General features: G+C 41.7%; 2 protein-coding genes across 2 annotated transcripts in view; one reads left to right on the forward strand and one right to left on the reverse strand.

The window, feature by feature from the left end:
* The window catches only part of Gzmk (granzyme K), a 53,119-nt gene extending 28,777 nt beyond the window's left edge, over nt 1-24,342 (reverse strand). Inside the window, exons 1-2 of the mRNA XM_021208661.1 lie at nt 24,193-24,342; nt 22,197-22,358 (exon numbers count right to left, since the gene is read on the reverse strand). The gene's annotated coding sequence lies outside the window, so the exon portion shown is untranslated. The remainder of the gene's footprint in view (nt 1-22,196; nt 22,359-24,192) is intronic.
* On the forward strand, nt 8,559-17,075 carry Esm1 (endothelial cell specific molecule 1). The gene is made up of 3 exons (XM_021208662.1): nt 8,559-9,033; nt 12,266-12,418; nt 15,577-17,075. The coding sequence occupies exons 1-3, from the start codon at nt 8,733-8,735 to the stop codon at nt 15,675-15,677; spliced, it is 555 nt and encodes a 184-aa protein (XP_021064321.1). The 5' UTR covers nt 8,559-8,732; the 3' UTR covers nt 15,678-17,075.
* Nucleotides 24,343-25,611: the final 1,269 nt, after the last annotated feature.

Below are 25,611 nucleotides of genomic sequence, written 5' to 3' on the forward strand. Positions count from 1 at the left end.
GTTCCAGGACAGCCAGGGCTACACAGAGAAACCCCATCTCGAAAAACAAAACAAAACAAAACAAACAAACAAACAAACAAAAACAACCAACCAACAAACAAACAAAATGCTATTTGTCTTATTTGGACATAGAGTTTTCTTCTATTATTTATATGATATTTGTGAACTCATAAGAAGAAACATAAATTTAGCAACAGTTCAAACATTCCTGAGATGAGTAACATTCATATCGAGCTTTCTGAATTAATGTCTCTATTTATTTATTTTTAAGTAGATGATCTCCTGGCTACAGGGTCAGAGAACTCCCTAAATGGGAACTCCATTGGTACATTTAGGAGACTCTGTTCTGAGGGATTGACACCCATTTTGAAGGTTTTAAATGTGCACAGGTTGCCAATGAAAGTGTAAAGATGTACTGCAGAGTCAGTGACATATGTGAAAAAAATTGTGAGTATAATATAATTAAAAATCTAAGTGGATCTCTTATACACAGACTTTCCCTGTCAGAAATCCCCAGTGATCCCTGGATTAGCCCTCCTAAAATGAAGAAATATGATTGAAAAAAATTATTAGTTTGGAGGTTTCTCAAAGTTTAGAGTTTCTAAGAATTAATTGGTTTATTTCTTTAAAAACATCAATCCCCAGCCCTACAGCAGGCGTGCCAAGCTGGAATCCTTGGCTATTTCTGACAAGTTCCCCAGCTTGCTGTGATCTGGATGGCCTGCTAGCTGAGGCAGAGTGCGCTGGAACACCCTTGGGTGCTGTGTTGACTGAGAGTTGAGATTATAGTCCTGCAAATTTCACAACAACCATGGCAGCGGACAGAAAGAAATGCCCTTTTTCTTTTCCTCCTCTGTCTCCTCTTTTTTTTAAAAAAAAAAAAAATCACAACATAGTCCTTGGTCCTTCATTATGAACATCTTAGGAGTAAGGGAGTCAAGATATTTTGACATTAAATTAAAGCGTGAGTCTGAAGCTGCCAGTCCATCCTAAGGGCTTAGAAGTTATTTTTATTTCTCTTTTTCAAGTGGTTGGCTTTGGACCTTGGTACTTTTTTTAAAAAAAGAAAACAAAACAGTTTTTGTTTTTGTTTCTACATCAATCATTTGTTTTGCCCAGACCCTCATCACAGAAGAAGCCGATGAATCTCCTCAGGGTGGTCCTGATTAACATTTTACTACACTGTAAAGGGGTCAGTTCAAGGTTGAGCCAAGGAAGTGCCACATTATTAGAGAGACAAAATAGTCTAATTGTTTCCTAGGACTCTTGTGCTAATCAGAAATCTCAGTCTTTCCAAAATTCCTAACAAAAATTCCAAGTATCTTAGTAGCAGCCTCTGCCGTGACTCATTAAAGCTAATCTTTCTTGTGTCAGATGGTTCTAATGTTTAGCTGATCCCCAGAGCCTACCTTAATGCTCCAGTCATTTAGGAAAACAATGGTATTAAACACAAAACAATCTCTCTTAAGCTAAGACAGAAGTTGGGTGTTTGAATGAGGTGAGAAAGGTCCCTAGGAGGTGGGTGAGTCGTGTCCCGAAAGGGAGAGTTCTGAGCGGGTCACCGTGGTCCTCTGTGAACTCTTGGATGAGGGAGCGATCTAGCAGAGACTGAGATAACTGGAGGGATGCATGGGGCCTGAAAGGGATGCTCATTGGTTCATTGCTTTTCATGGTACCATTTGTTCTGTAAGGAAAATATATTAGAGTTGAACTCCACTTTTACACTCTCCCTTTATCTTCACATTACCTCTCTGTGAAAGGGGAGGCGTTCCTATTTCTTATGCCTTACTGAGAAAAAGGAGAGAGACTTCACGTCTAAGGTCAGAGCCACACGGCCGTTCAGCGATACATGGCTGTTCACATCACATCTTCTCTGTGTGTTAGAGCAGCATTTGTGGGTTTTAGATGTGGGTCCCTATTTGGATGTGCAGGGTCACACTATGTGACTGGAATCCCTTACAAGATAAACCCAGATATATCAAAGACTGGATCACATCTGTCCCTCAAAAGCTGTGTTGCATATTTGCTTCCTACTGTAGCGGTACTCAAAGTTGTGACTTTTGGAAAGTGAGGGGGCTTGGTGACTCTGACTCTCCCCGCAGGTAAATGAGATATTGGAAAGTTGCAGGAACTTGAAAGGTCAGACCTACTTGGAGAAAGAGAGCTTTGTTCTTGGATTGTGTATTTTGTGTACCTCTATCCTTTGCTTCCTGGCTGTCGAGGGGTGAACATTTCTGTCTCACCCTATGCTCGTTGTCATCATGTTCTGACTCACCACAGGCCAGGAACAACACAGTTACATTGCTAGGGGCTGAAACCATGAGTCAAAGCGATCTTTCCTCTTTTAAGTTGATCTTCTCAGGTATTTTACCACTGAAAAAGAACTTAGCACTCAAAGGCAAAGACCTAGTTGCTGGAGAAACTTACCCTGACTCTTTAGGTTAGAATCTGTTGGAAATGGGGAGAAAGAGAGGCATTTTGAACAGTCATGGGTTCTTTATATGCTTCTGGGTCTAGACCTTGTGCCTCTAAACTAACTCTAACCTTGTGAGAAAAGTAAGGTTCTAGATTGTTCTGGGGTCGAAAACCCAACAGCCTGATGTCCTTGCTGTTTCCAGAGATTCCATTGGTGTTAAATATCTGAATGTGGTGGCATCCAGAGATCCCTGGTTGAGTGAACATGTACTACAAAACTCAACCAGGGATCTTTAAGCTCTTTGCCCAATAGAACGAACATCCGTATTTTCCCATGTTCACTCTTAGTTCTTGAAGAGCTGCTTGCCCTAAGCTACTGTGATAGTTCTTCAGCTGTCTACAGTGCTGACCAACCCATTAGAATCAACCAGAGAACCAGCATTCCTGCAAGAAGCCTAATTAAGATGTTTCACTTCACTTGAGTCTTCTATGTAGGCAGATGTTGTTCTTGAGAATAGTCTGAAAATTGAATATAGTCTTGAAAAATGCAGTTCTCCAAAATCAAAACCTGGTACCTGTAGAGATCATCTTTTGGGAAATATTTGCTCGGATATATAAGTTCACTTGAAGAATGAAGCAAAGCTTGGGCTGGGAAGCTAGCTTAGTCAGTAAAGTGCTTGTCACATAGTCATGGAGACCTGAGTTTGATCCCAGCACTCAGATGAAAATCTGAACATGGTAGTATATGATTATAACCCCAGCATTGGGGATTGGAGACAGAAAATTCACGGGCTAGCCAGCCCAGCCAGTGAGAGACCTCATCTCAGAACATAAGGTGGGCAGCTCTGAGGTGTGGTAACTGAACTTGTCATTTGATATTTATATGCTTTAACATACAAATGCACCCATGTACACATAAACTCCTACACACACAGAGCATGCAGACACATACATGCACATGCATAATTACCCAAGAAGAATAAAGCAGATTCTCAGAAACTAGACTCTTGATCATAATGGTCTCACATTTTCATGGCTCCTGCTCTGTTTAGTCTTCTTAGATCATTGCTGGGGAATTGAAGTGTGGTCTAAATCATTGGGCATGTGACTTGTTTCTGATCACAGTTTTTTGGTACTTAAGATATCTCTAGAATCCTGTAAGCTATTCCTGTGTCTTTGGCTTAGACAACTGACCTGTGGCCACCATGATTCTCAGCTGCTTGACAGGTATGCTCCATGAGAGCTCTCACACACTTCCAAGACTGGAATGTCAAGAGGAAAAGGTAGAGTAAGTTACACAGGAGCTAACATGATTGGATCACAATCTAGTCTAGACTCCATTTCAGCCCCAATGGCTTCTTTCTTGAAGCCTCTATCTCCTTTGGGGGAGGGGGGACAGCTTTGTTCTGTAGGTCAGCTCAGCCTGCTCAAGAGCCTGCTCCTCACTTTTTATAGAGTAGAACAGAAAGGTGTGGAATAGGGGCTGTGTTTCCATGTTTAGTAGGTTCTGCTGTGTGCTAGACCTTGCGTTAGGCACTTGGAGGAATGTTATAGCTGGTATCAAAACAGGGAGACTTTCAGATGCCCTCTCTACACACAAAGAAGTTAAAACCAATTCTAATATATCTGAAATCTGCTTATGAGTATTGCCACATTTTCCTTTCCATTTGCCTTTGTAAGATAAATTAAATCAACACTATCCAGTAGAGAAAGTTTATTATGAGGGTACATTGGTCTTGACCATGAGCTATCTCTTTGAGTCTGGAAGCCACACAGGACAATTCCCACTAGATGTTTGTTTCTCCAGAAGTAAATCCTTGGTATTTTATTACAAGCAGTCATGACATGTAAAATGAAACACAGATTATCAGTGCACACTACATCAACTTATTTTCTTGGTTAGCACCATGGGTTCAAGGACAGAATCACAGTGACCCTTGAAGTGTACAGGATGTCCTGGGTTGAGGAGCTCTCGGGTCAGATAGTTTCTTGGTTTGCTCTGGAAGACTGCTTCCTATAACCTTTGGATCCAGAGGTGATTTGGACTGACATATTGGAATTTGAACTTGCATTTTTAAAGCAGTGAGAGTGTGTCTTTGCTTACCCCTTGACAGCTAAATGACGCACAGGCAGGGCAGGGTTGGGATGTGGCCAACTCCAGCACAAAGTTAGTCAGCCAGGCAGTCCTTAGACACTCAACAAGAGCCTTGTCTTTGCCTTAATTTTTCTTTGCTGGCTGAAAATTAAAGTTGGCATCTTGACTGTAGTTAACAATGCTGTGATCTCCTAATGGCCTTTGTGTTCATTGATCATTTTCCTACTTGAAAAATTGGAGAAGTTAGGTGTATAAAAAAATTCCATCAGGATTTCTTGGACTAAGGGTATTGTGGGATCTTAGACAGAAGTGGTGATACATCTCCCAAATAAATTGTTGGCTATTAATGCCTTGAGGTAGTGTCATCATTGATGAACTCTGTCCATCCTACTTTCTGCCCTCTTCTGTGGACTTTGTGGTTTAGTGGTATAGATTTGGCACCCTTCATGTGCACTTTTCTCTGTCCAGTACATTTACCAAATGTGGTATTGTTTGAGTCTTTACTTGTTTTACATAGTGGAAAGTATTTGTGGTATATATGATTTTCAAGTGAAAAACGTACATTTTTGTAACTTATACTGGCACAGTTCAGTATTTTACCCACCTGGGTCATTTGTCACCTATACATATTCGATTTTGGAGTCCGTATTCTATTCTATTCTCCAGAACTGTATTCTCATGGCTAAAGTCCTAACTGGAATTATTTACTGTGTGATGTTAGACCAGTTACTAAACCTCTCTAGGTATCTGTTTTCTCCTCTTTAGGATGGATGCAAGAATAATACCTAGTTCCCTTGTTGTTTTTAAGTTTACAAATGGTAAACTGTGTAATGTGCTTAGCTTGGTGTTTGTCCCATAAGTAAGATACGTATAAAGATTAGGCATTATTTGCCACACTCCCAGTTAACCACTTCTCAGAAGGTGATGTTCAACAAAATCTGAACAGGAAATAGCTTAAGTCATGAACCATACAACTGGCATCGTTGTCCACTGCTTTGTAATTGAGTTGCAATGGACAACAGGGTGGCTCTGACCTTAGACTGAGACAATTCTAGTTATCCTCAGACAGTATGGTAGTCGTCATACTTAAAGTTTCTATTACTGTGAAGAGACTCCATGACCATGGCAATTCTTATAATGGAAAGCATTGAATCGGGGCTGGCTTACAGTTCAGAGGTTTAGTCCATCATCATTATGGTGGGAAGCATGGCAGCATGCAGGAAGACATGGTGCTGGTGCTAGTCTGCTGGCAGCAAGGAGAGACTGTGTTCCACACTGGGCATAGCATGAGCACATATCACCTCAAAGCCTACTTCCACATTGACACACTTCCTCCAACAAGCCACATCTACTAATAGTGTCACTCCTATGGTCAACCATTTAAACACATGAATCTATGGGGCCATACTGACCTAACTCACCACAGAAGTCACGAGCAAATTCTTAAATCTCCTTTTGATTCTGTTTCTTCATTCAAAAAGTGAGGCATGATAATAGAAGCAAGCAGCTTCCCAATATTTGGTGGAGGCTCATGGGAGTTAATAAAATAATGAAGAACAGCACTTTGACAGTTTCCCAAAGACAAATCCCACTTTTCCCTGATATGTGACATGTAGGAACGAAGACATGAAAGCAAGTGGAAGACTATTAGTATTGGGTATCTGGGAATGGCAAGGGGAAACTGGAAGGAAGAAAAAGCAAAAATAATATGACCCATGGATTCACGCACCACTCAGACCACAGCAGAGAGTCTCTTAGTGTAGTGGATGGATGGTAGGTAACGCAGAAACTCACAAACAGTAAAAGAGTAGAGAATATATGTATGGAGCACTCAGCCACAAATGGGACATCTGTATATGCCTGCCCCTTAAAGTTCAGGGACCATTGTAAAAGAAGTGACAGAATGGTTGTAAGAGTCAGGGGTCTGGGAGGATTGGAGTGAGACAGACAGGACCACTGCACTTGGAGTCATGTCAGCTATGGTTGCCTGTACAAGATCAAGCCAGCCAACATTACATTATGGAGGGAGGGCAGGCTCATGGGTCCCTTCCCCAACCTCTGTAGCTGAGGAGCTACTGACAATTGTTGGCGTCTTGTGGAAGGAGGGTTAGTTTTCTTTAAGGATGTGGCCACTAGTAGGTTGACCAGAGTCTGGAGAATGGCCCTAAATCTATGAATATGAGTATATGGGCAGCGAAGTAGGGCCAGAGGCTTTCTAAAAAATCAAAAATCGATCAAACAAACAAACAAACAAACAAACAAAAAGTACAATTTGGGAGACATTGGGGAGATGAGGGGTGGATTTGAGAGGAGTTACAGGGAGGAATGAGGGGTGAATTAAAAAATATTTTTGTAAAGATTGGACAAAGGATTTAATATGATCAAAGTATATCACATGTACGGGGATGTCAAAATGGATTACTTTGTGTAATTATCTACATAATGAATGGTTCTATATAATTAATATGTCCACAAAGGACAGCACTAGGCACATGCCATGTACAGAATAGACCTTAAAATTATCATAAACCATGAAGGTCCCACTTGCTGAGTATGCTTGCTCCTGGAGAGATGAATACAGAATATTTCAGGTTAGAGTGTCATGAAATTGGGAGCTAATGTCTTGCCTTCGTTTCCCACTTCCTCCAAATGTACCCTGGCAAAGCCTAAAGACCATGTCACATTCAATGGCTTGGACACCTCAGCCTTTAGAGGCCTCAAGACTTTCAGAGGTCAAACACTCAAACACCATGAGCTCTCAATAGAGGAGGAGGTGTTCTGTGGATGCACCACAGTCATTTTGTGACAGACAGACAGAAGAACAGACAAGATTATCTGCTTCACTAGGTCATTTCCTCACCAATCTGTATTGACTTCATCTTTATGTTGACAAATTGGGTTGGGAGCTTAAAATGGAACACAGAGTCACTGTGAGGACTTTCCTGTTTTCTCTGATATCTCGCATTCCCTCGTTGCACAAGCCTGGCTACACAAGGTCCTGGGCTAGCAAATACTTTGAGAGGACTACTGTTTTCCTTGGTGGGGCCACCCTGTGTCCCTCCTTAGCATGAAGACTTGTTTCCTGGTGGGTAATGTTTTCACTTCCCCATGACTTGCCTTTCTGGAGTTGTGTTCTGACTTCCCTGCTGGCTCACTTGTTTCTTTGGGCTTACTGCCTTGTTTGGGAAGTTCGAAGCAAGAGCTCAGATAGATGCCAGGAGGTGAGAGGAAGGACCGGGTGGATGCAGTCATTGGACACACAGACTTAGTGATGGATGAGCCTTCTCGCCAGGGGGTTTGGGTCAGGAGCAGTCCAACTGATAAGTTTTTCCAGAACTAAGTAATTCAGTAACAATGCTGGGACAACCTTCTCTCTCTCTCTCTCTCTCTCTCTCTCTCTCTCTCTCTCTCTCTCTCTCTCATATTGATTAAAGAAAAACTCTTATCAGTAGCATGACTGACTAAACACAGCAACAGTGAGGATAGACTTGAACATGGACAGCATAAATTGCTTTAGAGATAACAACAAAGAAGGAACGTGTAAGGAAGGAGGAAGTCTTTAAAAGGCTTCTATCCAAATATTTCCCTTCTTCTAAGTTTTGAAAAAGCACAATATAACTATTTCTTCTTCCAAATGATCTCATAACTATTGAGGAAAAAATGCCAAATGCTTGTTGTTATTGTTATTATTATTATTATTATTATTATTATTATTATTATTATTTACTTGATAGATGCTTCTGGTGTGATTCATGTCTGTGTCAGTCTCCTCGGTGCTAAGGGACTCTGAGACAAAGCTACATCCTAATTGTTATGTTGGTGTCAGCACAATTCCTGTGCAGAAGGGGGCTATGCTATGCAACCTTCGTTATTCCCCCTTCTCAGATGTCCTTGAGTCTTTGAGACGGATGTGAACAGAGTTTTTCAGCCCTCATGCAAAACAACCATCTAAACATAACAGATGACATCAGCTTGGGCTTTTCAATTCCTGGATGGCAGCAGCGTGTTAATCCAGCCTTCATCCTGGATTTCATAAACTAAAACAAGAGAGGCTGGCAAGAGCACAGCGCTGCTGCTGGGTTGAGGAAATTGATGACGGGGAAGCATGCGGGCAACACAGTGTATAAAACTCATAACCGTGTAGGCAGAAGCTCAGCTACTGCTGCTTCCCGCCAGCAAAGACCACGACGGCAGGGAGCCGAGCAGGAGCCAGCTGCGAGACATGAAGAGCCTCTTGCTGCTGACCACACTCCTGGTACCTCTGCACCTGGGCATGGCCTGGAGCGCCAAGTATGCGGTGGATTGCCCGGAACATTGTGACAATACTGAGTGCAGAAGCAGCCTGCGTTGCAAGAGGACAGTGCTGGATGACTGTGGCTGCTGCCAGGTGTGCGCTGCGGGACCCGGAGAAACCTGCTACCGTACAGTCTCAGGCATGGACGGGGTCAAGTGTGGTCCAGGGCTGAAGTGTCACTTTTACAGCGAGGAGGATGATTTTGGTGACGAGTTTGGTATCTGCAAAGGTAAAGAGCGACTCCTTGCTTCCCACCGTGCAGGGCTCCCGAGGGTATTTAGTCAGCCTGGGGAGGTGCGTGTTCCTTCCTCTGAACAACTAGGGAGGATGCGTGGATGAAAGGTGGTGGTGCTTGATAGAGAGAAAAAGGATATCTGCAGGGAGGTTTGGAAAGCAGCGTGCAGGAGTCACAAAGGCTGCAGCATCCCGTTCACTGCATGCATTGAGATTTGAGAAGGAAAGTTGCATGGTAGCTTGTGCGCCTTCTTCTTCTGAGAGGCTTTAGAAATTTGACAGGTAGCCTGTTACAAATGGTTAAGGTGTCTGTTCCTCTGAAAGCCAATGATTACAGAGGTCTTCCTGAGATAACCTCTTAAAGCTGTTTCTAGCCCCCCCAGATTTCATCAGCCTTTGATCTTGAAAGAGTTCACCGGGAGGAGCGCCTTACTCAGGCTCAAGTACTTCTGATGATTACTAACGTGCTTTATGGCATAAGGTGGGCTTAAGTCAGCCAACAAAATAACTCATGTTCTTGCAAGAGGGACCCCTGAAGTATAAAATAAACCTAGTTTTACTTTTTAAATGTTTCAGTTGGGCAGAAAGTAGCAGATGTTGTACCTAGTAACCTAAAAGTCTGTTGTTTCTTTTTTAAAAAGGGTGGCTGTTTTATAGATTTAAAGAAAAGAAATGAAGTTATAATTAAGATAGAAGCCAGAGCTAAATGATGCATTGATGTATCTGTGAAATTTATTTTCAAACCCAGTGACTAAATTAATATTTTTTAAATGTGTAAAAATAAAAGAAAAGGTTATTTAAAAGTCTGCATACATAGATACCGTATAATCTCATCACAATATGCTATCGTGGTAAACAGACAGTGTGCCCATTCCTGCATCCAGTTGTGTGATACAAAGAAGCTGCTGAAATCAGAAAGCCAAGTTCTGAGAAATTTCTAAGTAACTCATACTCAATACAAGTGCAACCTTTCCTGGATGACATTCTTCTAGAATCAAGATAAGCTCATTAATTCTCATTTTAGAAAACAGTTCATAAATTAGTCATCTTTTAGTCTGCAAAACCAGTAAGAGGCTCAGAAATAAATTCTAGAAGACTTTTGGAGATGCTATTCTTTGCATAGATTATTATTTTGATTAAGACCAACAAAAGGTGGACTAGTAAGGAACTATTTTCTTCGGTGAAGACACATACATACGTTTCTTTCAACTGAACAGGCTTTGTATTTTCTGGAAATTACAGGACTTATCTGCCAAGGAAAAAACCCCTCACATAAGGAAATTAGGGAGGAAGTGGTTAACGCAGTCCTGTCCTATGAAACAGCGAGCGAGTGAGCGAGCACATGTGGGGGAACTGATTTTCCTTTGGCATAAAAACACCTTTGTAAATGTGGTTATGAATGGACAGTGCACAGGGGTAAAGCGTCCAGCTGTGCGGCAGTGGTTAGTGAACTATGCTATTAAGAATCTATTTTGAATTGCTCTTTCTGGCATTCTCTGAAAAGCTGGTGGGTTCCGTTTGGAACTGTTGCTTGCTGCTGGAAATAATAGGGCGTATTCACCACCTTCGCAGCCTCCTGGAATTAGTCCCCATTGCTGCAGGTGAATTCCCTCCAGCCACGTGAAGACAGCTTGTATATCCAGATGTGTAGGGTTTCTTGTTTGTTTGTTTGTTTGTTTTTAGCATTTGGATGTTTGATCCTGTGTTGCTTGCTAGCAATTAGGCAGACATCTCTTATTTATGGACTGTTCTAACCAGCACTCAGCGCAATAGGGGCCACCTTGAACCTGGAACTGGGAAGTGGGCTAAGATTTCCATTTTGAGTTTCTCTGAAGACAGTCACATCCTAGCACTGTGCTTTTCTGCCAGGAGGACAAGTGACATCGGATCCTTTAATAAGGTTTCTCTTATTGTAGTGATCCCCAACCATAAAGTTACTTTTTGGTTACTTCATAACTATGAGATACAATGTAAGTATTTTTGGAGATAGTGGGTTGCCAAAGGGGTCCCGACCCACAGGTTGGGAACCACTATTCTGTACAGATTCTGCTGAGTTACCCTACTGAGATACTGCTATGCCACAAACTCAATCTTACAACAACTGACAGGCCTCTTTATTTCATTGCAATATGTCTTAGTCTAAGTATTAAGTAAGGATTATGAATTATTCAGCTCTGAAAGAGCTCCTCATTGTTGGTAGGTACGCAAGCCCTCAGATGTGTATATGCTGAGGTTTCTTGCTCTCTTTGCAGAGACCTTGATTAGTGAATTTCTTAGCAGCTAAGGAAGTTACTGAAGCCTAGTGCTGTTCTGAGAGATAAGGAATTTTGCAAGTGTGGGAGCAGACTGGGGGGGGGACTGGTTATTTTGCGGTCAGGTGGGCTGACATGCCTCTTAGCTCTTTAAAACAGAATACTGTCAACTACTGTAGATTAAGGACACATTTACACCCATCAAACTAGTGGAGGAGGTAATGCTTCTATCTCTTTAATTTCCTATCTTCACTTAGCTGTGCCCAAGAAAATCTGTAAGAATCTGTGTCGTCTATACAGAAAGCAAATAGAATAAAGACTGGTCCAAGGGTGGGGCTGTCAAGAAGCCTCGGTGGGGAAAGCCATCTGTTGACAATCCTGACAACCGAAATGTGAGCCCCAGAACTCACAGTGGAAGGAACCAATTCAGCAAGTTATGCTCTGGCTTCCACACATGTGCTGTAACACACACACACACACACACACACACACACACACGAGGCCCACAGACACATGCACATAAACATGCCTGCACATATAGACACACACACAAAGAAGCCCCACAGGCACATGCATGCACACATTCCTGTATACACACACACACACACACACACACACACACACACACACACACTGAAAAAAATAAATAAGGAAGGAAGGAAAGAAAGGAAGGAAGAAAGGAAGAAAGAGAGGGAAGTATTTTTAAAGACAGGTCTAATGAGATTTGTTATGTGTCGCTAACTTAAGCTTTGGATCATGATCTTAATTAATTAAGCCTGAGGCAGGTGATATCTGGTCTTCCTATGTGGTTTTACATGTATGACTCTAACTTTCAACTTTCAAACCCTGGCATTTTTGTGGCATGATTTCTGCTCATCAGTCAATGTCCAGGAGACTGATTCAAATCCTAAGGTTATCACCACGGCTGGGAGGATGGAGCCCTATGCTTAACACCAGCATTCTCTCTGCCCCCAGACTGTCCCTATGGCACGTTCGGGATGGAATGCAAAGAGACTTGCAATTGCCAGTCGGGCATATGTGACAGAGTGACCGGGAGATGTCTGGACTTTCCCTTCTTCCAGTATGCAGCAGCCAAGTCGTCCAGCAGGACGTCTGCCTCCCACACAGGTAAGCTAAGCGCTAAGCGGTGACCTTGGTCTCAGTTCGAACCACCCTAAAAACTAAGAGTAGACCATGGTGTCAGTCTAAATGAGCTTGTTTTCCTCACAGGGAAAGACAAGGTGGTCCTTGAGTTTGGTAGCTTTTGCTATTTTCAAAATGAATCTCATTGATAATTCTGAGGATTCTCATAAAGTTTATCACATTTGAATGAATTCACGAAGACAGATCTGTCATTAAAAAAAAAATCTGAGATAGGCAAAGTTCTTTGAACGATTTAATGATCTGGTTTATGGACTCACTAGACAAAACTATTTCTCTCCCAACTCCACTCAGAACAAGAGCAGTGAGGTATTTGTTGGATCTAAGAGCCAGAGTAAAAGATACAGAACATTTCTCCTCCTCCTCCTTCCTCCTCCTTCATCTAATGGAAGCAATAAAATGGACTAGTTGTGGGTTTATGGATTTTGGAGCTGGTAGGAATTAATCCCTGTGGTGAGATTCAGGCAATAATAAAACTACAGCAATGCTTACATGCGGCTGACAAGTCCAGGCTGTGTGGTTGTGAACACAACCCTCCCTCCATAAGTAACAATAAGATAAAAAGACAGGGCTCATGATCATACAGTGATAAGGGGTCATTTGGGGACCCCTTAAACTCTTAACATTTAGCTACAACTGCCCATTAATATCAATAAACTATACCTCCTTCAGATGGAAATCACTCAAATCCATTTTGTTTAGGGTGTGCTTCTGGCCCTTTGTGTGTGAAATTCTGCAAATGCACTTATTTTTTTCTGTTACCTTCTTTGGATATTGTGCTTTTAAGTTATAGTTTTAAGTATGACTGTGGTCATACACAACAAATTTTAACTTACTAGATGAATAGCTTCATGGACATTGAGTCTGGAAATTGGGACACTATGAACAGATTAAATCACATGACTTATCTTTGTAGTTCTTGACAAAGCAAAAGGTGGGGGATTTAAGACTTGAGGAGCATTTTATGTGTGTTTCATATAACACATGAAGACAAATCCCTTTAGGATCATCAGCGTATCTAGCGTTTCATCTCCACTGCCTCCAGCTACTTCTAGAACTTTCTGATTAGCCCAAGACTCACTGGTTTCCCTCTTCCTCATGTTCTGTCCGGTACCTGGAAACTATAAATGGAAACCACCAATCGCATTCCCTCAGATCTGGGAGTTCTCTGAAGCAATTGTGTGCAAGAGAGATTTGAGATCTGTTTGCTCGGTTTACCTTGCAGCCACAGGCATTTTCAGCTTCCTTCATCTTTTCTTTTTCTTTTTAAAAATTGAATCACAGTCTTACTGTGTATCCTTAGTTGGCTTGGAACTTACTGTGTCGACGGGGCAGGCCTCAAACCCACAGCAATATGTGCATCTCCCTTCTGAACGCTAGGAGTTAGACATGTGCTACCCCTCCCAACACTTGTTTTGCTCTCTTGAGACCATGGTTACAAAGGACTGTGAAGAAATAACCTTTGAGCCTTCAGGTATTGAAGTTTGCACCTAAATCTTTCTGAAGGGCAGCACTGAATTATACTGCAATTTTTGTTGTCTTTGTTTTGGTTGGTTGATTTGTGTGGTCTTGGAGACCAAAGCCAAGGCACTGTGGACACTGGATGAGTGTTCTATTATCAAACCACATCTCCAGGGCTTTGTTGTGACCCTTTGCTGGTACCTGGGATGGAATGTCTGTGAGGCTGTGGTGGCTGCTTGCAACAGTCTCCCTCATGGGGACTCTTGATGGGTGTACCTAAGTCCCTCCTGCTATGACCCGTTGGCAGTTTCCCTTTGGTTGGGCAGCCTCACCCATACGAGGTTGCCACTCTCTTTAGTTTGTTTGGAGATGATGCTGACGTCTTGGCTACTATATAAAAATCTTAGAAGGTTATGTATTACTGGATGGTCATTATATACTAAGCTACACAAAAAGATTTACATCAAAAGCTAGGAATGGATATTCTTACTAGAAATGTAAGAGGACATCAGTTGGTTTTCTTTCTTTTGGGATCCATGATATTTAAAAATCTTTTATTCAGGCAATCTTAGTGAATTTCAGGTTCACAAGGGAGGGGAGGGTACCTGAAAGATAAGGACAGGCTGCCCTGTTTGCCTCTGCCTTCTCTACTTGGGATTTGCCTCTCTGTGCGCCAGAGTCTACAGGGAAGAGCATGGCTCCTCAGTCTGCCATAGGCTTCGCATTAGCACCTCACAAACCCATCAAATATCAAATAACTCCCAAGTCTACTCTCATAGCTTCTCCCAGTAGCATGGGATCTTCTTCAAATTGCTACCTGCTGCTAACTATCTTTCTCTTGGCAGGTGGGATTCCTAATCCTATCCATCTCAGTTTTAAATTTTTCTTTCTTTCTTTCTTTCTTTCTTTCTTTCTTTCTTTCTTTCTTTCTTTCTTTCTTTCTTTCTTTCTTCCTGGTAGCCAGTGTCCATGAATGGAAACTCACAAGTTCCATTTCTTCAAGTTAGCAATGCCCCATACCCATTTATCTGCCACGCCACACTAGTCCTGCTCCATTATTTTTCATGATGTACAATGTGAACACAAGCTTGCTTCACTCCTCTTAGAAGCAGATTCCACTCTAAAAAGAATTCTAAATCTTATAAGCCTTTCCTGTACAAAGAACAAGATCTACCTTTAGAAAAGAGAGCTGCCTTCTGGAGCGATGCCAAGAAGTTAATTCATCTTTCATGAAGTTAGTATAAAATTCCTTTTAGAGATTTATTTTTGCAGCATCTGGCCATTTCCTGAGTTTTTGTTGAGCACCTATCATGTTCCAAACATTGTTACCCATGCTGAGGACACAGGTGAGCAAGTAGAAGAGATAGCAAGTGCAAGAAGCCCTGCTTTTATTAAGCTAGAATTTTACGGATGGAGTGAGATAATGTCTGGGAGGGGTACATGTGAACCAGAGGGGGAAGTGTTTGCTAGGTGCACATAGAGAAATGATGTGAGAGTGTTATCCTGGCTGGAAGAGTCGTTCAGAGCTGTTCAGTAGAGTGAACAGAAGATTTTGAATCAAAATTTATTTTAAATTCAACCAAAAGATAAAACCAAATAAAACAAATCCACGCTTGATCTTTAACTTACAGTTGTTACATGATTTGTGTGCCTTCTGATTTCAGAGCGTGACACAGCATCCGGAGATGGCAACGCTGTGAGAGAAGAGATTGGAGAAGGGAACGCTGCCCGGCCCTCGGTGATGAAATGGTTAAATCCACGCTGATCCTGGGCTGAGATTTGCCAAGAGAAGTCTCCACTTTAGTGACCAACGTTCAGCCAACATTTTAAGAACTGTCTAGAACATAGACTGTGGACATGTAATTTATGGAGATCAAGTGTGATTCAGAAAAAAAAAAAATGTAGGCTATATACAACCCATAAAACACATATGACTGAACCCTTTTAGGTATTTGTTAAATATTTAAATTCATATAGATCTGTTGAGTATGTGTGTGTGTGTGTGTGTGTGTGTGTGTGTGTGTGTGTGTTTGTGTGTATGGGTGTGAGGTATCACCAAGGAACTTGAGATGGTCTTACTGTCAATGAGTAATCCAATCAAAGCTGAAGGACCAGTGGTTTCATTAACCTGGGTGCACATTCTTATTAAGATACAGGTTGAAGAAGAGTTAGGAGCAGGAGACAGTGGGATGGTTGTGAAAGTAGGGGTTATAGTATTTGTGTCCTCCTTGTAGTAGTTTAAAATTTTCATTTTGTTTTAATTGGAGGAAATAAGACCAGAAAAGCCTTAAAGGACGTGAGATACTGGAGGCTCATGGGAGTCTGAGCAACTGCCTTGAATGGAAGCGCTGTTTTTACAGCTACTTGCATCTGATGGGAATGGGGGCGGCAGAGGAGGTGGTCAGAGGAATGAATATATATTATATTCCCATCAATTCTCATCACTGGTTTAAACACTGTGGGCCTTGAGACAGATCTGGGAAGTAGTTTGCTTCCTGAGGGACAGAACAGGGTGAAGGTGAGTATTTATGTATTTTTATAAACAAATCGTGTAGTTTAAATATTTCTCCAGCACCCATGTCTCCCCATCTTAGAAAAATTACCCTAATGTTGTTTGTTTAAAATGGGTTCTCAAACACTCATCTATGGAAAATGTGTTATTAACATTTGCACTAATAGTAATAAAAATGTAGTTACTCTGGGTTTATAAAATGTTGAAATTGTTTTTTAAAATGCTGTATCTCAAGTGAATTTTAAATTTAAATCAGAAAATAACTTTTTAGACAGTTCGAGAAAGGAAAGTTAATTTTCATTAGGAAATGTGTACCTTAAATGCGTTTAAGGTATAGTTTATTTTCAGTTTTTTATTCTTTCAAACTTGATTGATGAGTGAGCCTGAGCTTTTACCCGCAGGACCTTAGCACAATAAGAACTGTTGTACTGCCAATTCTGGAAGCTATTTGCAGAGTATTTTATTTGGAGTGAAGAACTTATTTAAGAAGTATTTCCTTATTTACTTATATTTTATTCTCAAACCTTGCCAACAGAGTTGTGCATGTACTCGTGGGAAGATCCTTGAATGTAAGCACAACCGGCCGATAGGTTTTGTTTTAAAAGAACGGTGTATTATTGTTCAATAAAAATGGCACAGCTGTTTCATGTTGACTGGTTTTCTTTTAAATTTTTCTCAATCAATAAGAGAGCTATTTCACATTAGAGGACAAACCCTTGAATTGAATTTTATGCTGCAGATGGACTTCTGTACCAACACGAGGGGTAGAAGATTTCTGTCTTTGGTCAGTTCAGACTGTGACCCCCCCCCCCCGAAAAGTGAGTCCCTATATATGCTGACATTTTTATAGTTCTGTTCACTCTGGGCTCTTTTTTATTTTCTCTCTTAAACTTATGTTTCTATCTCTATCTCTGTCTCTCTGTCTCTCTTTTAATTCAAGATCAACAAAATCCACATTTTGTTATGTTAAGTTAGCTATATAGTATGTAGTATATGTAATATATAGCTATACCAGTATTATCAAGGTTGCTGAGTGATGAGTCTGTCACTGTCATTCAGATACTGAACTCAGCAAAAATCCTTGTTTTGTTTCTTGCTCCTTCTTGGAAGGCAGAAAAATTTCCATGAAACAACCACTACAGTTGATTCCAGGTTCACTGAGAAGATCCCAAACAATCGTCCCATATGTCTGTTAACTGACGGAAGGTCAGAGATCTTCGAGTGTCCACTTCACTCCGTTCATACGCCTGCTGGTGTTCTTACTTATAATTAACATTAGCATTTTATTTTCATTTACTTCCCAATGTTTTTTCAAAGTAGTTGTGCCGTTTAAAATGAGGACAAAGGCAGATCTTTCAGTACCCCTGGAAGAAGGGAGAAAACTCCGCACACTGTTGTGAGGATCACACCCGAGAATGGCGCGTGTGTGACTCAGTGTTGGCGACAAGTTACAGAAGCATTTGAAGTGTGCTGACCCAAAAGTAAGGAAATAGCTGTATATTTTAAAGATCCAGCTTCTCTGAGTTTTTCTAAATATTGGAAATTAGATGTGAGTTAGAAACAAAGTTATATTTTAAAAAGATATTTATATTCATACTAAATTTAAAAAGTGAAAAATCTACGCTAGCTCCTCCCCTGTCAACAAAGTTTCACGGTATTCCCTCAGGGAGTGAAGTGACTCAGGTGACTTTCCCTTGAAATCTAAACCCAGAATTCAGTACCTTCAGTGTGACCATAGATAATAAAATCAAGTAAGAATGAACTTGTCAACTCTAACTCCCACCATGCTTTCTAAGGTCCCAGGGTCATGATGTTTACCCCCACATGCTAGAATTCATGTATCCTAAGTTGCTCTGTAGTCTTTTGACTAATTCTGATAGAAGGGTCTCTGAAATCGTCGGAGTCATGGAATCCAGCCAGACACGGAGAACCTCGGCAGTGCAAGCAGTCACTTTAGGACAGCTCTGATATTAGCCTGGCTAGACTGACATTTCTTATAAGAGGCAGTTTGGCAGGGCTTCTGTTTCTACTCTGTTTTATTCTTCCTTTTAGATGGCCATTTAGATGGAGGTGGGGGAATCCCCAAATCTAACCCAACAGCTACCTCCTTTTTAGTTACCCAATCATTTTCCTAATATCCCACTTAAAAAGGGTATGCGACATAGAGAACCACTCCACCTGGTAAGGTATGCCCAATTTTAAAATCTGTAGAGCTTCTTTTTGTTTGGTTGGTTTACTGTTTTTAAAAAGAGGGTGAAAAGTGTCCAAGTAAATTTAAGCATAGAGTAATGACTCTCAAAAACTAGCATCTCTGGAGCCTTCTGGAGCCTTCAGTAGACCACATGTTGCTGATTCAGTAGGAATTGAGGTGGGTCCCATTTCAAGCACTCCTAGGTAATTCAAGATTCTAGAAACCATAGTTTGAGAATGGCTGATACAGGAACATTTAAATGCTTAGAAATGAAATAAGCTATAGCTCAAGCCAATCATGAATTGGTTGCTCTATTTTCTAAGCAGTTGGTATACCTAATTTCTGTTGTGTTTTGTTTTCAAAGCAGGGTCTCACTATGTAGCCCTGGCTGTCCTGGGATTCTCTGTGTTGACAAGGCTGGCGCTGAACCCACAGAGATCCTCCTGCCTCTGTCCCCCAAGTGCTAGGACTAAAAGCATGCATAAACTACCCCTCCTGGCAAGGTATACCCAACTTAAAAACCTATGGAGTGTTTTGTTTGTATGTTTGCTTACTATTTTTAAAAAGGGGATGAAAATGTCCAAGTAATTTTAAACTCTAGGGGTTTAAAGAGGCTCAGGCAGGAGTATCTCAAGTTTGAGCAATGGCTCAGAAAGTAAACAAGCAGATGCAAACAAAGAGGTTTGGGGCGTTTAAGGACAGATAGGAGATCATCGAAGAAGATGGGGTGGAAGATGAAGACTCAGGAAGCTATCAGATGATGGGTTCTTAGAGAAAGAAAGACATTGAAGAAGAATGGCCAGGCGTGTCATGTGTCCCCCATAGAAACAGCTGGAGGATTGGAGGTGAGGGAATGGAGGCCTAGGTGAATGGTGCCAATGCATGGCGGATGAGCGCTTTTCCCAGCAGGCTGTGTGGGAAGGTCGGAAGGCAGTAGGTCTACAACAGAACGATAACTTTACTTAGTAACAGTTTGTTTCTTTCTGTCCTACCTACTAAGTGACTCAGAGCTGGCCTTCAATGTGCAGGATTATCAGTGAGAAATGATGGTAAAGATAGATGATGATTTCAGTGAGACAATTCAGTGGCGTCAGCTGAAGGGCATGGGTGAACTGCATGGGGTGGTGCACAACTGTAATCATGGCCCTTGGTGGGCTAAGTCAGGGAAATGGTTCCAAGTTTGAGGTTGGTGAGGGCTACAGAGTAACACTCTATCAAAAACAAGCAAGCAAGCAAACAAACAAACAAACAAAGAGAAGCCAAAAGAATATTGTTGTATATTTGTTGATAAAGCTCATATTATCATGCCATATAGTAACCCTAAATTTTGTGCAAAAATAGGCTCATGGACCAGTCAAGAGACCAGTGATGTTTGTTCTAGTCTTTGTATCTTTATGTATTTTCTAAAAAATTCTAGAGGTAGGTTTTTTTTGTTTTAAATTGGGAAAAAGAATAAGATTATCTCTAGTTTTGATTATTAAGATTTAATCCTTCAAGAGTTTTTTAGATGTATTTAATCACCTGGGCACTGAATTGTGAAAACAATAACTTCAATCCAAATGAATGAAGGTGTTCACATAAAGACATCTGCATACCCTGTAGCTCTCTGTGGGAGCAGATATTTTCTTAACAGAAGCAAGCCTGAAGATCCTCAGAAAGCACAAATAAAGGTCTTTGGCCAAAGTACACTTTTTAAAATGACAGTCCACCTTCTTTCTGTACCTATGCTATCTGCTTCAAGCAGGTGGCTCAGGCCACCCGGGTTTTAAAAGTATTTCCTGACACCTGTGGAGTTGGTAAATATTTCCTGTTTTTGTTGTGTCTAGAGAAAACAGGAATTAACAACTTGGAAGTGCTCATCAAACATCCATTGTGGGTGACCTCTGTATGGGCAGTTTTTCAGTGTGAGGTGACACTGGATTTCTTACAATCTATCCTAATGATTTCTCTTAAGAGAAAAGCCATTGTCAGAATAATCCATTGAACTAAATGGCAGAAGAGAAGGTTTATCTGCAGGGGAGTGGCACCTATCAATGTATGGAATCTACCTAGAAAGCCAACTATAACTGTGACTGATGGAGCCAGCAAGCAATGAGCATCCTGCCTGTAGCTCTGCACTAACTACACAGTTAGCACATTTAAAAAAAGATAATTAACATCTCAAAGTTCTTCAGGAGGGCAAGAGGGCTGGAAGTTTTGCATCAGAGTGAGCCAGGGCTACAATCCACTGAGTTGCTTGGTGACCTCAGGCGAGCAAGCTGTTCAGCATTCATTCCCCCCATGTCCTCTTCGAGGTGTGGACAACGACTGACGTCAGTGTTGCAATAACCTCTACACACGCTCTGTACAATCCAGTGGCTCCCACCATCACACCTCCCCTGTAGTGAACCTGAGTTACTATCAAAGCCAATTTCATTATTTCCTTTAAGTTCAATGCATTCACTGCTGCAAGACTGAAACATTTAAAGTGTCCCACACATTCCATTTACAATCAATAGAAAACTGACTTCAAAATTAAATTAAAGCTATCCATTAAAGGTTAATAGCCCCAAGTCAAAATTCAGTTAACATCAGTAGAAATGCTCACATTTCTATAAAGGGGTGACTATTTTTAAAGATAAATAATAGTGTTTTATTTAGTTCTCCAAACAATTATTAGCATATGCCTCTGAAAACAGAACCAAAAAAAAAAAAAAAAAGTACAATGCTTCAGGGAATGTGAGGGAGCCCTGCAGATGTGGCCCAGGTCCCTGTGCGTTATTTTTAGTTTTCTATTCCTGCCCTTTATTTCGGGACTTGGCTTGCTTCCTCTGTGGCTTCCCCTTAGCTTATTCAGAGGATTCTTCCTAATATAATGCATTTCAAGCTCCGTTTAGAAAAGTCCCAGCTCTTGAAGGAAACCGAGGAATGCTGGCCTGTTCAGGAACTCCTGCCTCTCTTGGCAACGGTGAAGGGTCTTTTTTTGTTGTTGTTGTTTGAAAATAACCCAGGAATTGTCTCACCTTGGTTTACTTTCTACTTATTTCATGCACCGAAGCTACGGCGTGGATTCGAGATTCGAGAGAGATAAGTAGATACCCAAAGCCTTTCTCATGGCTAACAGGAGGGATTTGAAAAGGAACCCTGCTTCCAGTCGGTTTCTATCGAAACAGCCCGAGGCTTTAAAAAATAAGGAAAGATGCAAGTGAGTCTGAAGCTATTTAATCCTTTAGTAGTGAGACAGGTGACCTCATTAGAGGAGCAGCCACTGTGCACAGCACAACAGTTGGAGAGTTGGAGGTTGGTCCCTGACTCTACAGAGACACCAAGAAGGCAGGACAAACCAGAAACACTAGAGAACGCAATAGCACACCTAGTCATTTTTTTATGGTTCTTTGGTGGCAAGTAAAATGAATCAAGGAAGGGAAAATACTGACTTCCACTGACTTCTACAAAAAACAAACAAACAAACAAACAAACAAAAAAAATGTAATTTATTTGTAGGGTGTAGGCTCATAACATGGAAAAACTGGTCTGTTGAAGAGGCTGGCTTGGGAAATCAGGGTTGAAGGGAGGTGAGGGGGAGATGGCCCCACACTCACTGGGTGCTGACAGCCCTGTAAACACTGCTTTGTGCCCCAGCCTTTCTGATGCTATTCCCTGGGAAGGTAGCCCATTTTAGTGATCAGCTTAACTGAGACGAATACTCTTTCTTGTAGGTAAATTACAGTTTGGGATGTGTGTAAAGCCATTGAGAGCTGTGTCTGTCAATAAAAAAAAAAAAAAAAAAAAAAGAAGAAGAATGAGTTAGGAAGTTAGGAAGGACTGGCTAAGTTAATGCCTTCCCTAAGGAGAACTATCCTGAGGATAGGGGCTCCAGGATGTGCCCCTCAGTAGCTGTAACTCTGAAATTCAAAATACAGGACAAGTGTGAATTTTTTTGACTTGCCTTCACGGACACAACAGTTAAGAAAAGTGGGATTAGAAGTTTCCCTCAATTCCTGTGTGTGTGTGTGTGTGTGTGTGTGTGTGTGTGTTCTTTTCCTTGAGTACAGAATCAGCTGCCTCCCTTGGTGCTCTCTGTGTTTTTAAGTGAGGAGAGAGAAACGAAACGTGCAGGCAGGACTCCATTTCCTGGGGAAGAACCTGGGTCAGGGCACCGGGCAAATCTTCCCAGACCCTGTTGTTTACTGGCCAAGGCTCCGGAATGCTAAAACGTTGGGAATCTCTTCTCAGGGAAGGTTTTCTTTGTGGCTTTCGGAATGACACACCTTCAGTGTGATGAAGGGGACTCCGCTCATTATGCTGTGGGAAAAACTTTTCCCTTGATGACTCGAAAACAGTGGGCTTGTTATTCTGAAAAAGCCAAGCACATCCTCATTCCACACGAACAATGTGACACAGGCCTGGAGGGAGGCCAAGGTTTTCTATGAATAGAACACAGCAGAGAACCCTAGAGCCTCTCTTTCCCATTTGCAAGGCAACCCTGGAAACCCGGGAAAGAGAACAGATGGATTACCTGCTGTTAGGAGGTAGAGGTGGGGGGGATTCTCCACTCTCCTCCCACACACTACTGGACCAGAATCCTTGCTTAACATAGATAGCAAGGGAGCTGTGTGTCAGGGATGATGCTGGCACCTGCCAGCAGAGATGGATGCAGCTGTCTGTGGGTTGCTGCTTTTGCCCAAGATGGATTCCAGATACCATGGATAGTATCAGCTCATATATATATATATATATATATATATATATATATATATATATATATATATATATATATGCAACACTATAATGCAACAAAGTATCACTCCTGCACTTTGGAGCCATTACTAAATACAATAAGGGTTGTTTAGATATAAAGCATGGGGACACTACAGTTCAGCTCATCAAGTCAGCTACTGAGTGATCAGTGGGCAGGTAGCATGCAGCATGGACGGACGAGCTAGAGCAAGGGGTGATTTGCATCCTGATGCCCAGGATGGGCTGGGACAGGGTGAAGCTTGGTCCCAGGGCTTATTACAACATACACTTTAAAACCTATGAACTGTTTATTTCTGGAACTTTCATATTTCCAGGCTAGGGATGTCTGTAAGTTATTGAAAGAATGGACAACAACAACACCACCAAAAAAAAAAAATGTAGAAAAGGGAATATGCAGCTCGCACAGAAACAAGATGGCCTTCTGGTTTGAGCTGCATTGTGGTTTTGGGGCATGATGCTTTTGTTTGAATTTATTGGGTGCAAAGAACAGAAACCCAGCTAAGAACACATAAAAACAGAGGTTAAAATCAGATGGATGGGGGGCTTTATAAAGCTACAGAAGAGAAGGCACGCATTGCCCTATGGCAACTAAAGTGACTGCTCCTTTGTCCCTCTCTGTGGCCCTTCTATTACCTTCTCCCTTTCTGTTACCTTCTTTATATTCACTTTCCCCTTCTGCTGATCAAGTGAGTTCTGAATAATAATAATAATAATCATGATAGGACTTGAAATATAGCTCAGTGGTGGACTGTTTGCCTAGAATACACGAAGCTTTAGATTCAATCCCCAGCACCACAAAAATGAAAATTGTAGTAATAAACGATCAATACTACTCACAATAGTTGCTAATGATTATTGCATACTTGATCTGCACATGCTCTGAGTACTTAACATGTAGTCATCGGTTAATTCTCATGACATCATGAGGCTGTCTTTATACCATTTAGTTTTTTCAGATGGGTCTACTGATGCATGTGGGTAGACTAGCTTGCCTATGATGGCAGTGTGTAGCCAGCCCCATGATCACGGAGAGAAATGACTGATGCTTCCCGATGTACTGTGTTACCAGGCTACAATGTTTGGCAAGTAAGATATACTGAATTTATTCTCAGTTTAATGATATTCCCAAGTTATTATGGATTTACCTGGGAGGCAATGCCAGTCAAAGGAGAGAGGCACCTGGATTGGTTCACATAACATGGGCGGGCCCAGCTGGCCTCAGGCTTGACTGAACCCAGAGGCTACAATATATTATTAGCATCTCTTTGACTCCCTATGTCGCAGGACTAGATGAATGATGTCTAATCTAATGACTGCAGAACTTCTCTGATCACGGCAGAAGAAATGTTCTAGGGCGTGGTGTGATTGGGCAGACTCAGTGCCTGCCTGGGGTGAAGAGAGGGGTTGAACTCCCACAGAAAGGAGGGTGCCCAAGAACAACTGGCGATTGCAGAGCTGTAGGGACAGAGAACGTTGATCCTGGTGCCCCCAAGCTTGTCTAGATCTGCCAGTCTCTGGCAGAAGGAGAGCATACACCACTGATGAATTTCTGTTTTATTTTTGTTGGAGCTGGTACCATGTGGGGGCTCAGTTCAACATTCTTGTGCTCCAGACTCAGCAAATGAGCAGAACCCTCTCTGTCCATCCAAATATTCTACTTACTGGGCTCTGTGATGCTCAGTCTTCATTACTAACTTGACTATCTTGATTTAGAATCACACCCTCGGGAATGTCTCTGGGAGATTCTGGTACATTACATTAATGAAGTGGGAGACCAACCCCAAAGGTGGGCAGCACTGTCCCATGGCTGGGGTCCCAGAGTCAGTTAAAAGAAGAGAGCAAGCCAAGCATCACTGCTTGTCACACCCTCTTGTTTCCTGATTGAAGAAAAAACTCGACCAGCTGTTTGCAGCTCCTGAGGCCATGATTTCCTTCAGGTTGAACTGTCCCTTTCAACTGCCAGCTGAAATACATTCCTCTTTCTTTAAGTTACTTTGTTACTTATTTTATCACAAAAATAAGAAAAGTATCCACCACAGGCTCTCTCTACTTTCTGACCAGAAAATTGAGAAATCCTGTCTCCCTTAGACTCTTTCCTGCCCAACTTAGAATTCATTTGTCTCTGTTTCTCTTTGGTTTCCAAGACTTACAATATGCTTTGTTTATTGAGTTTGCAAGTCAAGTTCCTTCACACTCACTTGTGGTTTCTCTGAGTGTTGCCTCCGTGTGGGCCGTGGTATTTGGTCAACATTGAGC

Source organism: Mus pahari, chromosome 11 (assembly GCF_900095145.1).
Source record: "Mus pahari chromosome 11, PAHARI_EIJ_v1.1, whole genome shotgun sequence".
NCBI classification, from domain to species: Eukaryota; Metazoa; Chordata; class Mammalia; order Rodentia; family Muridae; genus Mus; species Mus pahari.